Source organism: Falco punctatus (genome assembly GCF_963210335.1).
Source record: "Falco punctatus genome assembly, chromosome: 2".
NCBI lineage: Eukaryota > Metazoa > Chordata > Aves > Falconiformes > Falconidae > Falco > Falco punctatus.
In genome coordinates, this window is record NC_137581.1 from 74,778,728 (window position 1) to 74,796,436 (window position 17,709).

At 40.5% G+C, this 17,709-nt stretch overlaps 1 protein-coding gene across 1 annotated transcript in view; it reads right to left on the reverse strand.

Annotated features, from left to right (window-relative positions):
* Window positions 1-17,709, reverse strand: part of URB1 (URB1 ribosome biogenesis homolog) — a 53,394-nt gene that overhangs the window by 3,097 nt on the left and 32,588 nt on the right. The window contains exons 23-37 of the mRNA XM_080374682.1: window positions 17,384-17,585; window positions 17,006-17,183; window positions 15,783-15,841; window positions 14,842-15,035; window positions 13,042-13,152; window positions 12,899-12,962; window positions 10,951-11,122; window positions 10,278-10,380; window positions 5,761-5,921; window positions 5,285-5,396; window positions 4,469-4,575; window positions 3,808-3,951; window positions 2,937-3,046; window positions 1,580-1,756; window positions 452-693 (exon numbers count right to left, since the gene is read on the reverse strand). Of these exons, the coding sequence (XP_080230808.1) occupies window positions 452-693; window positions 1,580-1,756; window positions 2,937-3,046; window positions 3,808-3,951; window positions 4,469-4,575; window positions 5,285-5,396; window positions 5,761-5,921; window positions 10,278-10,380; window positions 10,951-11,122; window positions 12,899-12,962; window positions 13,042-13,152; window positions 14,842-15,035; window positions 15,783-15,841; window positions 17,006-17,183; window positions 17,384-17,585 (2,136 nt within the window). The remainder of the gene's footprint in view (window positions 1-451; window positions 694-1,579; window positions 1,757-2,936; window positions 3,047-3,807; window positions 3,952-4,468; window positions 4,576-5,284; window positions 5,397-5,760; window positions 5,922-10,277; window positions 10,381-10,950; window positions 11,123-12,898; window positions 12,963-13,041; window positions 13,153-14,841; window positions 15,036-15,782; window positions 15,842-17,005; window positions 17,184-17,383; window positions 17,586-17,709) is intronic.

Sequence of the window (17,709 nt, forward strand, 5' to 3'; positions counted from 1 at the left end):
AACACCTCCCACTACAAAGTTCCTTGCACATTTTATTCACAGAGATAACAAAAGAAGTCATACAAGTCCAAATGTACTTTTGCTTTCTTTCAACACTGATGACAATACGAAAAATTAACAATTTCATTTTCACTTGCTTTACTGACAGTTTTTACTTGTATTTCACTTTCAGATCCCCCATCCACACATAGAAGAATACAATTTTTTGAGGCCTGACACTAGATCTGCAATTAAGCTTCATTTTAAAGCTCTTTCCCTTTTTAAAACTGTTCCTCCAAAGCTTCCAGGATTGTGTTAAAGTTAGAAATCACTACAACAAAGACCTGAAAAATGGCTTTCCATTTACATTCCTCTTCCCCCATGCGACATCAGATTGCCCAGCAAAAGTTATTAGTGTTTAGCTTGTAACAGCCATAACCAACATTACTTTTCAAAATATTTTAGTACTTACTAAGCAATTCTTTGATTTGATATTTCTGAGCAAGAGTCTGCACATCCTCTTGCAGTTGCAGGTCTTTTTCGATGACACTCCACTTATGCAGCAGCAGCAGGATCTCTTTGTTTGACAGAACACTGTCATTCACAGTGAACCGGCTCATTTCTTTGAAGGCCTCAACAACTATAGCACGATATTCCAGCACAGAATTGAATGTACTGAAAAACTCAGTCAGTTTGGCTAGATCTAAATTAGTCCTGTGAAAAGAAAACAAAAGTGCCATGAATTTTTCTGCATGCTAATTAATAAAATAAAATTAGCACAGGTTTTTTCTCCTTACAGTCTCTTCCTATAGTTTTCTCCTGCACTTCTCTAGACATATACTTTTGTTTCTCAGGATGCCAGTAATAATTAGTTTAATTCCCACTGAATCCCCAGTGCTTTGCTCCATTAGTGTTTGGCAGAAGAGACCATAAAACATAGTCTTTGCCCTGCTGCCCATAAATAGGAAAGGCAGATGCCACACAAGGAAAAGGCCAAAGGTCTGCAACTTTACCTATGCTTCTTTATCTTACATGAATTTTCAAAATTTTGAGGAAATAAAAATAAACATAGCTTCTCCAGACTGTGCCAACACTTGTCTGCACAAAAAGCTGCAGGTGCTATTATGAACCCAAACAGAACTTATTACCCATTTGCTCTCTACTATATCCCTGCTGCAACTGCTGTGCTTACGCAGATTAAGTGCTCTAGACCTGCAGAGAAGAGACTGAGCGCTTCTTAATGCTGTCATGTAGAACTTTGCACAGCTTCTCCTCATACAATTTGCACGTGTGGTACAGACACAGAAAGTATAAACCTTCAGACAGTATGAAAGACATAGCAGCTTAAAAATAGCCAGTCATTAAGGATGTAGAACTTGATAGTAAATGCATCAGCTGCTATTTCATTCCCCACGTACTTAAACAGCTAAACCTTCCAGTCAAAGAAATCTCATTAAAATTTGCTACTAAACATTCAGACTGAAGGGGGAAAAAAGCATTAAACTACCAGAGATCAAGAAATTCTTCTAGCCTTAATAAATTTCAAACTGGACAGACGATGAGATGCAAACTGATTAAAAAAGAAAAAAAAAGAACTTACCGAATGTGTTTGATTAATGTGATCAAAACATACAGAAATTCATTTACAAGCTGAATAGGAAGAAACTTCCTGTTCTGCTGGGATTGATTCTTGCTTTCTCTCTTGCCTCCTAAATTTGTTAGCCACAGGGTATGAAGTAAGGAAATAATTTTATTTAACAGCTTGTTTTCCAGAAACCTGAAAAACAAACAAAAAAGAACCAAACACTCATTCAGAAGGCAGAGCCTAACCAGGAACCACTCCATCACCTAGAGGGGACCATATTCTAGTGTGCTTTTGGAGCCATGAATGGCAATAGGTGCCTCTCAGCCAGAACCCCATCAGGGCATGAAAGCTCACCCCTCTGAAGCCCCTGATGACTGCCCTCCTCTTGCCATGCTGCAGCCAGGGAAACACAGCAGTGCATCGCGGCCCCTGCATGAGACTAGTAATGTCTGACTTGCACCTTTCGTTACACAGCTCTGCCAAGCATCCCATTAGATTGCAACCATTGCCACCATTTCTTTAGAGCAGTTCTGTTCAGACAGCTTGGTTCCTCATGTTCCTAAGACTTTACATAATAACAGCAATGCTTACAGCACAATATCAGGAGCCATATTTACTTTGTTATTCTAAGGACAGGAGGAGGAGGAGGAGGGAGCAATCTCATTTTTGTACACAGGATGAAAGAACAATACTTCTCAAAAGCACAATCACAAAATAAGGACAGGGTGCCAGAGGCCAAATCCAGGCTTTTTAACTTCCAAATGTACCAAACTGTACAAAAGAGAGGTGTACGACAGGGGAGCAGTACTGAGAACCTGTTCAGGCCAATCGCACTGTAGATGATCCTGAAACCTTGCTTGAACCTGCCAGGGGAATCTATGCAAAAGAGATTCTGTGTGTGTGTGCATGCATGCACACGTGTGTGTGTGTGTATGTGTGCACATAAGTGAGGGAGAGGCTAGGGGAGAAATGTTATAGACCACTCAAATTCATTATTGTGCCAATTACTGTGCAGGAGGCCCTATGACAAGTTAGGAATTGTGAGTATTTGAAATTAAAGAGTCACATACGCTAAAATAAGATGCCATTTTATTTCCTAAGTTTTTCAAGGAAGTGTTATCAAAAGCATGAAGCCCCCACCCCCCATCATCCCTCCTACTACAACCTGAAAGCATCTTGATTTTATTTTTAGAAAAACAAGGGAATGCTTTGGAGTTCACCAGGTTCTGCCAGTATGATCCTAGGTCCCAAATGTCACAACCACTGACAGGCCATCTCCATATCTGTCACCCTTGTTTTCATACTCAGTTGCATAACTGTTCTATTGTGGACAGTAAAATTGTTCCCATTTCATGGGTGTTCCCCTAGTTACCTTTTCTCCAAGATGTGCAGTATCCAGGTTAGGAGACTGTGATCTTGAATCAGCTCGTAGGCAGCTCTGGTGACACGGGCAGCATTTTGTAATATCTCCAGAATACGACTCTGAAACAGAAATATAATTTGTCCTTTTACAAAATCAGAATATAGTCAGGATCTAATTATTACCAGCCTTTCAGAAGGGCATAATTAGCAATCTGACTGGCAGCTGGAATCTGATCAACTTGAAGTTAAAACCTATTACCAAACACCGCATGTTCTTAGCAACCCCAGGGAAGAAAAAACATTCTCATTTCAAGGCTTCATACACACAGATGCTAATCTTAAAAAGAAGTCTTAAGGTAGCAAGACAATTTTCTCTTTTTTGTCAAAGATTTTGGTACCTAACAGAGATACTTTTAACAGACTGGATTTCTCAGGGTGGATGCTTATGAACACGAGGGCTTCTGGCATGTGAGTCCTCTTTCTGCTAAAGCACTGTACAGGTAACATGCTGGGTAGGGAATAAGGAGACCTAAAAAGGCAAAGGCTCCGACCTTATGAGCAAAACTGCCGTATGTGCAGTATTTGCCACGAAGCAGTAGAAATGTGACTAGAGCCAGAGCACCAGTTGATGCAACTGAGTGAGGTTCCATGATGGCAGGAACCAGTTCCAATTTCAGTGGACAAGGACGTGACTCCCGTTTAGACATAAGCGATTATTTCCCCCTCCACACATACACAAGATCAACAAGGAACAGATCTTGAAGAGGACAAGGGAAGAGTTAACTGCTCCTTTCTGTTTTGCATTTGTTTAAGATCTCCAAACCATGCAAACTTTTGTATGTTTGGGTCTTTTTTGTTTTTTTGTTTTTTTTAATTCTTACCTGGGAGCTCTCATCACACAAAGGACTGTTGAAAAAGCAAAGAATGACCTGGAAAATCCTCTGGTAGTCATAAAGCTCATAGCAATGTTTATCACGCAGCCCTTCTCCAAGAAATCGGAGAATCCACTCACGTTCTGTTTTGTACTAGAAGCCATAAGAAAAATGCCACCATCAGACACTTCGAAATAAAGCCTGCTCGTAAGAACACAAAAAAACCGGTTCCCTGGAAGTGCCAGCACAGTGTTTAACAGCTTTTTCTGGTCTTCTCAACTTTCATCCCTATCAAATTTAATCAATAACGTCCATCAGGAACAGTTACTCTGTAGCCCAAATATGCACTGATAATGGAACTTTTAAAGTTGCTGTTTCTAAAATATCTCAGTCGAACTCAACATTAATTATCTAAACTCAAATATGAATGTAAGCTAGCTAGGGCAGAACATACTGCTTGTGCTTACAGAGCACGCACAGTACAATTAATGATTTCATTATGTGTTACCACTAAGAAACCAACAAAAGAAACCCAGAAATAAGACTTCTAATTCCATTATAAAACAACAAAAAAGATGCCTCTAGAATAAGATTTCGTTGCATTTTAATGGCTTTCTTCTATTATTTTCTGAAGAATTAGTGGATATCTAAGGTGTAATTCTTTCATTACCTCAAAATCAAAACTGTAGAAAAGCTGGAAAAACCCTGGTACTTTCCTCAGGTCCAAATACTGGTGTGACAGAAGGAATCTGTTCACCTTTATGTACATGTGCTCCTCTGTGAAAAGAAACAATGGTTATCACAGAGGACAACATTCCCAATACACAACCACGTAGAAAAATAAATGGAACCTGTATTTTCCAGCGTTTCAGCTGTCAGAACAGTACATTAATTACAGCAAGAAGGCCTTAAGCTCTAAGGCTGATTATATTGTTGGCCATCCCTCCTCTTCTCTTCCCCAAACTGAAAATCTCTTTCAGACTGCACACAAAGCAGGTGAGAAGATAAACATTCAACATGGCACTGATTTCAGCAAATCCAGTGTTACTTCATTGACAAAACAGAAAGGTCCCTTCCAAACTGAACTACTCCCCAGTGCTATGATTTTCTTTTGCAACAGTGACTTACGTTCACTCAACATCTAAGGACGCAAAGACACCTGGGCCAACCTACTCTGATCTGCTGAACAGGACCCACATACTCATCTAGTCCTCTGTCCGCTTCCAACCCAAAACTACGAGGAGGCAGTGGCTTCATCCCTGATGAATCAGGCTGGTTTTATACACCGATCAAAATGGCACTTCCCACTTCTCCAGTACAGCAGTCTACACAAGTACTGAAAGTTTTTCTTTGGAACACAGGAGAGTCATACTTCATGGCTCCTGCCAGTGCCACAGCTATCTCATCTTTCAGTATCAGTCAAGGACATTACTCCATGCACAGTGACTCACCCCAGGAGTACAACATGCACAGTAGGTTACAGTACCTGGCTTCAGAATCTGCTGTGCCACACGAGCGATGTAGAGGGTCAAAGAGAAGGTAAATCTGAGGTTCGGCTGCCTGATTCCATTTTGCACAGTATCCAAGAGATACAGCAACTGTAGCACAAGAACCCAGGGGAGAAAAGCTTGAACCGTAACCCAAACATATACAACAGGAGAGCATGAATGCATAAATAAGCTTTTAGGATATTTCATAGCCATAAATCGAATACCAATCCCATCAGGATTTCCATTCCTACAAACAGAATTCCCAAGAATTTCTAAAACACATTTTCCCGCCTTTTTCTGCCCACTGATTACAAAAGAAGGAAACACAAAGCGATAGAAGAGAAACAATGGAACAGAGGATAAAAAGTTTCTTTTAGCTCTTTCACCGTGTGCATGTAGATGGACTCTCCCTTAAGTGTCCATGACCTAAAATGTCTAACCTGACAAAACTATAAATTGAGCTCAGTCTTACCTGACTCTTCTCTCGAAAGCGAGCTCCTTCCAGATGAGAACGAAAGGAAGCCAGGACAAAATACGCCACTGCTCTCATGTTGGAATCATAGCTGCTAAGGGCAGCTACTGTTAGGCCCAGGGCATTGACTTCAACAAACTTGTGACATGCCACTACACACTCTGTATGGGAAGAGGTTAAAAAATGAAAGAAGAACACCCAGAGCATTATACTGACATGTCACAGAGAATAAAACAGCACTGTAATCCTTAATAAAACTTCTATTCATAAACACCAATTTCTAGATCTACCCCTACGAACTATTATTACACCGCAAGCTGAAGGCTCCTTCAGCTAACAAAGGTATCCCACAAACCATTCTGAACAGGAATTCTTTTACCTGTTTCAGAAAAATTAAGTACAAAGAAGAACATGAGGAAAAATTCTCCTCAAAACATTTTCTGGGCAATTGATAAGCCTGTGTCTGAAAGAAAGATAGCATAGCCAACAAAAAGCCAATCTGCACTAAAGAAAGAGCTTCCGTAAAAAAGCGGACGGGAGAATAATACATAAATAAGCCATTAGCCACACCAGTTGTTACTGCACAGGCATGAGTGATTCCGCTGGTAAGGCACGTTCCAAGCAAAGTACTAAATTATACCCCTACGTTCTTCTGGGACAAACAAAATCCAGCAATGAACAGTAACCAGCCAAACAGAAAACACACCCTTGAATCCAACATTTATTTTCCATAGTGTTTTACCATTAGAATTTAGAGTTTCTCATTTAAGGTCTGTGTGTTTTGAAAAGCTTGTGCCATTTCTACCCACTGATGGCTAGAAATGGCTTGATGTAAAAACTCCAGAATATCTCCTGTGCTATTTCTGTTCCATTTACCAGTAATGGAATATAATGGCACCTCAGTTGTATTTTATCAGCTAAACTGCAAATGTACTGCAGTCCTCCATTTAGCAACAATATTCATATATTTTCTTGTAACTCACACTGAAAGTCAAGAGGACGTTTCTAAGAGACATATTCTTATTTAAGAAGAGGCTGTAGTCTTACTGACACGTACATATACTTGGCCTACCGATTTCCTCCCCCACCAACACCCACACACAACTAATATATATATATATATATATATATATATATTTGTGTAAAAAACACAGATAATTTATGTCCCCACACCAGCAGCAGGGCTGTTTCTCTCATCTTCTCCTCAACTGCCAGAAGTTCTACTTCTGTTTCATGCCTGGCAGTTTCATAGCCAGCTCTGCTAGTTATGGGCCAGGCAGTGGCAAGGTCTCTACCTCCCAGCACCGCCCCCCAGCCAGCCCACTGCTACGTGACCAATGCAAAGGCATCACTGAATTGCAATAACAGATCTTTTCAGCAAGTGGTTTTACAAGTTATTTCAATAATAACAATTACTGTACACTTCCCTACACCACTCCTCGCCAAAGCACATCACATTTAACAGGCGTAATGCAAAACACCTCAGTCATTCTCCTAGTGAGGAAAAAGATCCCTCAATTTGTTAGCATGGGATCTCTCTCACATTACCAGAGCTCACACAGATACAGCTCTACCCCCCACTCTACCTCTAGACACTGAGCAAAGCCACCTCCTGACTACCAAAGTAAAAATGGTGAGAGGAGTAGCAACAACAGGGCAGGAGAAAGAGAAACAGAGCCCAGTAAGACACCTAATCTATGCCTTCTGCTACCTTCTGCCTGTGGCAAAGCAACTCCACACCTCCCACTCCTCAGGCAAGATGCAAGGTAAGCACTGGGAAATGGATGCTTTCTATTGAATCCTAAGTGAACATGCAAAGATAATCCAAAATTTGTCTGTCTGCAGAGGCTTCCTCATCGCTTAAGGACATCTCACACATAGCCCTGACCTATACAACATCCCCTCTTCAGTACAGAATCAAATATACGTTGTATGCCCTTTCACAGCAAGCCACCACACAGCTCTCCTTCAGACTTCAGTTCTTGAGAACCACTAATGTACACCAACTAGACAGACAAAGTGAATAATTTTATGGGGTGGTACCACATAATGAAATCCAAGGTCATCACTTCAGCAGTAAAGTTCATGCTGGTCACAGAAAGATTTATTTGGAAAACTTTCTTTCACTGAAAACATGCAGTGGAAATATTTTCCATCCAGCTGACCTTGGAGAGTGTGTTCATCAACTAACGTAAAATAACAAGCTATTATTAAAAAAAAAAAAGTTAATTCTATGTCTGACATACGGTTTGTTTAAAGTACCTTGAGAACCATGATGGAAAAGCTTTTCACAAGATGCTTATCAGAGCTAAAGTTAGACAGAACTCGCTATCTGCCCAACTCCAGATTCTTTGCTCAGTGAGCATTAAACACTGTGCAGTAAGTCTGTGTTTATAAATTTAGCAGTTACATAACATCTGTGCACAGGGCACTGTGCAGCCAGTACAAAGAGCAAATAAATAAAGAGGAATTGGGTATTCCAAAAGCAGCTGACATGGTTTAGAAGCACCATGGGACTTGAACTCATAAATCACTTGGGCCCTTTAAAAATGCCCCTGTTAGGACACAGACTCTTAGCGTGGCGCAGTTAAGGGAACTATTTTTCCCCTCTCCAGTTTTAAAGTCTGCCTATGTCAGGATAGCCACTGCCTCCACAGATCTGCAAGAACACGATGTGCAAGAGCTCCCTCAGCCCCACTGCTCCCACACAAGTGGTCATCATCTCTGGCTGACTCTAGCACTGCTAAGGCTGACCTGCAGCCACCAAATCCCTCCCACCAGTTAAGGTGACGGCCTCCAGGCTAAGGGTGATGACAGGTACGTGACAGCAGCACTTTTTCCAACTATTACACCCAGGTTCAAAAGACACTGACTGTCCATGCTCTTTGTCTATACCAACCTCAAAGATCAAGCATTAACTGGATTGTCTAAGATCCCTCCTACTGCAAAACGCCAAATAGTTCTGGTACCTTTTTTCCTCAGGAGACAAAAACACAGTTCTTTTTACTGTTGTCAAAATTATACAGAGCAGTTTACAACTATGAATAAGTATAGGCTAAGAACACACAAAACAGGTACTGTACTGTAAGTGCACAGGTGAACAAAGAAGAATTGTAAGTATGATCTCACTGAAAGACAGTTACCATGGTGCTTGCCAATTGCTTCTGATATTATTGTTATGGAAAGCCAAATCCATCTATAACTACACAGTGATTAACCATAACCAATCAACATAGGGAGGGAGCTGGTTAGGAAATTCCTTATGATACTTGTCTCACTTTGATCTTTAAGTGTTCTCTAAATAGTGTACCTGTGAAGTACAGCAGAGATATGCATATGCGAATCAGGGTCACGTCAAACAAGAGAAGTGAGGCTACGCAACTAGTTTTCAAACACCATGTTGATCTCACCAAACTTTCCAACAATTCTGCGCACAGGCCTGTTCATGACAAACTCCACGCATCTCCATCTGATGGAAAATGAGTTGGCTGAAGCTTCCCTATACTACAACCACAGCCTGCAACAGGCCAGCTCTCCAGTCAGTGCAGTCACAGTGCCCATCACAGAAAGCAGCACCCCTGCGGAGATTCACTCTGGTCAGGAAACAACTTCATTCTGGCTGATGATCCAGGGTGATCCAACCAGAAACGGTGGTTTCTGCTTTATGCCCAGAGAACTCCACAACATTGCAGGGCACATTCTCCAACCTACCCTACCTCTGCCCAGCTCCCACTGAGAGCACAGCTGAAAGGAAGGAGCCGATTACGGCTCCCAAGAACTCAGCCCCAAAGCAGCCCCAGATCAGAGCAGTCCTATCAGCTGCAGGTGGGGAACTGCACGTAGCAGCAGAAGGTACCATCTCTCCCATGCCTGTTTTGTTCATCAAAATGCTATGACACCACAGCTGATGCAGTATACAGCTCTACACATTCACCAGAAAAAAAATACAACTTTCCAGTACGGAATATTCCCTGCTGATCCCTCTTAATTTTCTTATTACATTGTGCTGGATTTTGTGATATACAGAATGCTAGATCAGAGAACATAAATCTTTGTCTACTTTTGTTTCCAGTTCCAGTTTAAAAACCCCTCCTCATCTTAGGCAGATCGGTCCCTCTACATAGGGTTAACCCACCACATTTAACAGAGATGTGAGGGAGCACCTAGTCATCTGAACAAGAGCAGCTTGGCAGGAATGCCCATCTGCTGCCACGTCACTCTGCTTCTGAAGTAGCCCAATCTCACTAGTTATATTGCATTAATTGGAAAAGTGCTTTAAAAAAAAACCCAAAGTTTAATGCCAATTATACCTTGTTACTTTTTAAGTCATTCTGAAAATTACAGTGCAATGCAGCAGGTAGTTAAATGATGTATCTTTCTTCTCTCCAAAGCAAGGCACAAATGTCTTTGTGGCACTAGCTTTTAGATGAAGAATAACAGAGCTACACAAGGAGCCAGACAGCTCCTGCAGCACAAGTAAAATGACACTAAATATCAAAGAAGAACATTCACTTTACCTGGTCTAGTCAGTTCACTGAAGAGCTGAAGTAGGAAACAAGGATCATAGAAGTCATCAAGACTCTTGACACTTTCATCTCTATATAGTGACTCCTGTACCTCCTGAAACCAAATTCAAACCAGCATTTATAAGGAGCAACACAACTTTCCAGCTTGGTTTCAAACTTCCCCAACGAATTCATGGTGTTATAAAGGGCTGGGAGAGGGCAGTCAACAGTAACTCTTGCAAAAATGTAATGCAACACAGTGTGAGACATGCTTGTGTTTAAACCTGGCTTTCACTATCATGGTTCCAAAACTATTTTTTCTGACTAGCACTAACTGGTATAGAAGCACATTATCAAACTGTATGAAAGACGGAAGAGCTCACTGTCAGTGGATCCTTGCACGGTCAAATTTAACAACTGTTTAAAAGTCAAATTCTGGTCTCACACATGGCAATCTCTGCACTGCTGTACAATCACACCTGCCGACAAGATGTGGTCCATATACTGCAATTAATTTGAAAAGTGCTCCTAAATAATTAATTCCAGCCCTCATATGAGCTTAAATTACTCTCCTGATGTAAACAATTTGCAGTGTATTACATGAATGCAAGAAATTAATTACTAAAGTGAAAGGCTCTTTTCCTACATCAAGAGAAGGGTAATTCAGCAGTGTGAACCAAAGCACCTGTGATGACAGAAGACGGCGATGCTGAGGGAAAGACAGTATTGTCTTCATCATCTTTTCTCGGTCTAGCAGGCACAGAATCTCTTCCATGCTTGGCTGCTGCCATAGTGACTTCCCTAGACTCTTGCAAGTCTTGTGATGCTCCACAGCTGCTGGACCCCATAGGAGGATTCTTAAACATTGTTAAAAGTAAAGGCATTAGTTAACAGACTGCTAGCACTGAGTGAAAAGCAATTACAGAGGATATAAATTAGTATTTAAACTTTCCCTTCACTTGTACTTCTTATCCTGTAGGAACTTGAAACTAGAATTTGTTTCCCTGGCAACACCTTTTTCATCCATCCAAAAGCTTTTCAAATTCAGTCTGATGGTGTATCATTAACTATTTCCTATTCTGTTAATCCAAGTCAGAACTTATCTTCTCAGAAAAAATGCTTTCTTATTTAAGCTATAAATGCAGGTAAGTAAGACAGCAGCTGCATGAAGAGACAGTGATGAAGACCTAGTCACACAAGGTTGTCTCAAAAGCAATTGGTATTTCAAACCAGCATCACAGTGGTTCAGTAAAACAAATCCTCACTCTCCTCCTCTGAGTTGCTCCTTGGACCCCTCTTACTTTGCCGTTGTGCTTGAAGTGCTAATGATATTGTCATTTTTTATGTGGGTCCTGCCGGCAGCATGCCTCACTGTCAATGAAGCAGGTAGAGGGGCGATGTTAGGCTTCTTATAATCCAGACCCTGGAGGATCCCATTTGTAACACAAGTCGGTCTCTGCTGGGTTACACATACAGCACTCCTGAACGTTCTCTAAATTCACTCAAACTCTTCAGTGCTGGGATCAAACCTAACCAAGTGTTTGGCTACCAATTCACTTCAGGGTACAGTATAAAATTGTTTCTCCTTTAAAAAGGCTACAAAATTTTTTGGACCTAACTACCTCTGAAATCAGTCTCCTCCTCACATTAACACCCTCCCATTTGCAAACACTTCAGTGAAGACTTATGCAGGATGTGGCAAGTGCCAGAGCCCTGGCTTCTGGAAGCCTCTTTGATTCCCTACTAACAAAAACTTTCCTGTCCCCCTTTATAGGCTGCAAGGATTATCTATATTCTCAGACAAAGCTAAGGGAGGGTCTTAATTCAGAGTCCAGTCCTGCTCCAGCTGCCTGAGCCAGTACTCTTGCACTGCTGTTAATATTTATGCCCATACCTCAAAGACAGAAAAGTGCATTTCAGCAAGGCAGACCAAAAACATCAGTGTATGTAATAACTGTTAGTAACAGACTTTCCTGTGGACTGCTTGGGCACAGGGCCTGAAAAGAAACTGATTATTTTAAACAATACATGGTTCTCTCTTAGGAAGCCTGTAGATGTATTGCAAGGTTGCGCTGTAAGAAGAGCTACAGTCCAGACTGGTGAAAGACAAGGACGGCATTGATACCATGTTAGTACCCCAAAACTAACAATACACGTGTTAATGCAAGAGATTACATATCACTCCTCCACTGGCATATTTCTCTCCTCTCCAGCAAAACACCAGAGCCAAATATCATGCACACAGGGGCAAGATTATTGAAAAGGGCAAAGACTGTGCTGAGTGCCAAATCCTGTATCCCAAGGGAACAAGGAAAGGGAAGAATTCCTACACTAGCTTTGGCCTTCATCTGTGATGAAATCCCTATAGTGGGCTCTTACTGTGGAGAATGAGCAAGTACTGAAATAAGACAGTCCCTCATCTAACCTACAGACAACCAAAAGTTTGGGCAACACACAAGAATTATGTTAAGAATAGGAAATACATAGAAAAAATGTTTCCAAAAGCAGCATTCACCTCTAAGTTTGACCTTGCTCGCTGCTTATCTCAGTTAAATAAGTCCCTGGAAAAATGCCAATTGTGAGACTGCTTATTTGTGTGTAGTTAATTGAACAAAGGAAAGTAGTCAGCTTACCTGGAATTTATAAGACTTTGATTATTTTTCTCATATAACCGAAGTAGTAGCAGTATCTTCTGATCTAAAAAACAAGATGAACCCCGAAGTCAGTCACCTATGAAGACAAAAACCAGATCTCTTTTCCAGGATAACACACTTACCTACAGCACTCAGTGTAGCCCCGTAGGCACCCAGCAACACAGCAAGGTGGCTGCTCTCACAGAGAGAAGGGCTGAGCTTCACAACTGTCAGCAGTATATCCACCAAGGCCTCTGAAACAAACACGCAGCTTTAGCTTTGTTGTTCTGTTAGATAGTGCATATATAAATACACACACACACACATATACTGCCCTCTCTAAATAGATGCACACACAGTACTGTACATTTTAGATCAAGATCTATCTCTATAAATACCAAAACCCATTCCCCTGACTTAACAGAATGATGACTACGATGCATTTAATTCAAGTGGAAGATTTTTTTTTTAACAATGTTAAAAAAGTATTTCCAAGCTGGACACAGATGTCATTGTGAAACTTTCCATGTGTACATGTTTGCTCTCTGGTTAAAAAGAAGTGCTATACCCTATCCCACCATACCACCACCTCCTCTCCCAGGAAGGCATCTTAAGTTAGCTCAGGAGTTGCACAGAGTAAAGGCAGACATCTCAGCAACCTCCCCAAGCTACTCAAGAAGTTAGAGCATGAACTTTTATGTTCTCACCCCAGCCGCAGTAACTTGTCAAAATGCTTCTACACTGTGCATTGAAACAGGGGTCATCGCTGCAGAATCCAATTAGTTAGCAAGCTACAGGAACTCTGCCCTGGGGCATACAAAAATTACCCACCTTTATTTTGTAACTACCTAAGAAACAGATCAAGTAAGTGATCAGGTTACTCAAAGGAAACAGGGCATCTGTGGCAGATTCAAGACTTGAATCCAGTTTTCTTTACTCCCTGTACCTGAAAAGGCATGGGCCTTTCCCTCTAGTATCTACAGGAATACATAATGTCAAAACAAAACAGATCATAATGACAACAGCCTGAATGAATGCACTCGACACCAAGCTTCTGAATTACTGACATTAGCCTCAAATAATCCATCTTGCTGCCCTACAGCAATACATTCAAAAGGTAAAACATGTACAACAGGCAGTAAAATCTATTACTTAGTTTTAATTTCACTAAATTTGTGACTTCACAAGGGCTTTTTGCTCTTTTTAGATGATTTAAAACTTTAAAGTTTGTTTACATGTTGCTCACCGATATACACAAAACTGGTTATCAACATACTGCTCTGAGAATTTCCTCCCCTTTTTATACAGCTTGTCCAGTCACAGAATCTGAAAACCCCATACAGTGGGCAAAGTTGAGTGTATGTAGATTAAATGATTACTTCAAGATCAGTTGGCAGAGATGAAGAAACAAAGCCAATCGTACATGTGAACAACACCCAATTTATATTGCTCATGAAAGGGTATTTCTCTTGAAAGGTTACAATATCAAATACACATCATTAAAATTAACTTTTTTGATACAGCTTGCAAAATCAACTTAAAATCTTCTGTATCAACCTATTTTAAAACAGGTTTAAAGGTCACATACATTTCTAACAGGAACTATATGCACTTCTGTGATCTTATGCTGACATCCTCACAGAAACCAAAAGAACCAATTCAAGATTTCAACAGGGTTCACAAAACTAAAACCAACCAACCAAAAAAACCCAAACCCATCTCTTCAGTAGTTTTAGAAACATGTTTAAAACCAGTAGTAATAAAATTAATGCAACATTTGGATTCAAGCAGAGGTAGAATTTAAAACTAAACGCTAATATTCCAGAACCATTCAATAGCTCTGCAAGTATATGTAGGTGGATAGGTTACTGGATGGGCAGAATATAACGTGAGAAAGACAAAATTACTAAATAGAGTTAAAGGGAAGATGATTAAAAAAATACCTCTTGTCTGTGTGTTTGTGCCATCTTCTTCTCTTGACCTCAGTATGGCTGACAAAAATAGAGAGTGCTGTGTGACCATCATATGAAGTTTGGAGAGCTTGACTAAGCTCTGACTAAGTGTGGATTCTTTCTTGTATAATAACTGAATAGCAATGTTCAGGACTTTCAAAAATGCTTCATCTCTGTAGCGGTACCTTTAGAAGCAAGGATCACAGAAGAATCAAATCCCAACCAAACCCAAGGAAAACTTCTTGGAAAAAAAAAACTGTTTAAGAAATAAGAACTTTGCAAAGAAAGCAAACATAAAAAATCAAAACAAAAACAAAAAAAGAAAATACATGCACCTTTTTCCCTGAGCCGTTCTCATTTAATTCTTTTTAAGCTATACTGACATCCAATTATAAACAATAAAAGAGAATCAACACATAGTCACACTTGTGGCTGCACTGATCTTAATAAAGTACTGGAATTTTGCCTACTAACACGTCAGGCAGAACAGATTAACACTTCAAATTAACACTTCTACCTCCACAAAAGCTAAGACTATCCTAAATTATTTTTATTTCTTTTATTTAAATGATTTACATTTAAAAGGTGAAAGATCTGATTCTGTTTTCATATGAACTGTATTTAAGAAATACCTTAAATAAAAACAAGTTATATGAGCATAAAGCTTCTTTATGCCAGTTGAAAAGAAGATAGTCTAGCTATCCAGTTAGCTATGTTAGTTATGCTAACTGAAGCACAAAATCCAATGCCTGCAGTTGTGCTGGTTCAGGCTCCAATGAAGCCACGAGTATGACGTGAAGTGCATCTTGAGAACCAAGGAGCATTGTCAAATCTGACTGGATTCAAGGGAGATAGTATGTAACACAGGACAAAGCCAAGTGAACAGAACTGCACCTCCTACGGCACCTTTGGTGCATCTCAAAATTACTTACTTGAGTCCTGTCTTCACAAGGTTGTACCACTCATCTGGGTCCACTTCTTCAACGAGGCACTGTGCACACAGTAAGCAAAAACAGGTATTTACATTTAGCACAGAGAGCTTCTGCAGATCAAGACCAGCAATTTTTGTTCAACAGACACACTAACAACATGCACGCCAAGCACTCAGGTGAGATAACAGGAAAGAAAGGTCTTGGATACAAGAATCCTACCTCCTGATTCAAATGAAACTGCAAGTCTTGTTTTGTTGGTCCTGGCAGCAAGGGAATATATGGGCTGTATGCAATTAAAAAGTAAGCTGCTCTGTAGGTACCAAAAAAGCCAGAACCTTGAAACTTCACACTCCCGAAGTGTGAAAGGAATAAAAAGCTGGCAAGTCAAAGCAATAGACTCAGGTACTAGGGTTTTGTGTACCTACCATGTGCTTAAGCTAATCAGCCTTTGTGGCAAACATGGATGGCTGGGTGTACATGTTCTTGACAAAAAGTGATCTTCCCTGAAATGCTATAAACCACAAAAAACAACAATCAATTTTAAGAAGACTGACAGCTGCACATGCTGGCAGTCCCGATAGTGGTAGCTGCTAACCTCATCAGGCCTGTGAACACCATCAGGATGAACACTATGAGGTGGCCCCTCAGGTCCTGCAAGACTCTTGTCCTGCACAGTCATGTCCTAAGAGGGAGTCTCACCAGAAGCCAGGAAGCCGTCAAAGGCATTTGTTGCCTGCAGAGACCTTCATTTTTATAGCTTACATGGATCTGCCTACCTTACTGACCTAGTACAGAGGGAATAATCAAGTAGTGTTCTTTATGATCACAGTCTGGATTTCTACCTATTATCAGCCAGATTTCTGCCACAAACTTCAGAGGGTATGACACGTGGGTCTTGTCAGAAGTGTCTCTATCACTTTTCTTTTTTTTTTAATAAGAACATCCACTGGCAACCTTTGATTTTTAACTCCTGAACACCTCAAACTGTCATTTTCAAAAGGAGCCTGTTAGCAGAAAGCCATCAAAAAGAACTCAAAATTGCTTCTTATAAGGGATTAACTCCACAAAAGCTACTGAAAGCCCATAGAAGCCATAATCTATAAAAATAGATTAAATTAAAAATAGAAAATAAAGTCCAATCTATGTTTACCCAAGACACGAGCATAATAACACATATACACACACAGTCATATTCTGGCAATGCAGATAAAAAAAAGTCTCACCAGTAATTCTTCTAGCCTCAGCAGCATGGACCTCTCTGCTTCTCCCTTGCTTTCATCTTTACTGCTGCTGTACATGACAATTAACCCCTTCATGCAGGCTGATAACAGGCATCTCCTCCAGGAATGCAGCTCTTCGGAGTTTTCAAGCACTCTAGATATGGCATCTGCCACTGTCCAACTGCAGAAAGACATTTATTCATTAATGTTGTAACATGCTTTTTGTATACGTTAAAGATGTCTCGCTGCCAAAGCATAAATTACAGATTCTTGGAGGAGAGGATGTTGTTGTTGTTCACAATATTTGTATTCATGCCTATACTATGACAACGCTTTATAAGACAAACCAAATTCCGAAACAAGGCAACAGGATTTGCCTACCTCTCATTACTTTCTGCTTTCTCAAGAGCAGCAGGAAGCTGATCAATAAGGTTTTGCAGCCCTTTGCTTTCTGAAGATGGCAACAACTTTGAAAGAACTTGCAGTTTCACAGTGGTCTCGTGCAAGGATTCTGTGTCGTGAAATACACTGCAAAGCTCCTTCCACAGAGCTTTCCTCAAGACAGGTTTAACACCCGAGACAACTGTTGGGAGACAGCAGGGGACATAGGTTCCACCATCGAAGTGTGTGAAGCAACAACAGACTTATAATTACAAAAATCCCAAATCACTTTTCTAATCAAGGCCCAGACTACTTAGTTTCTAGGA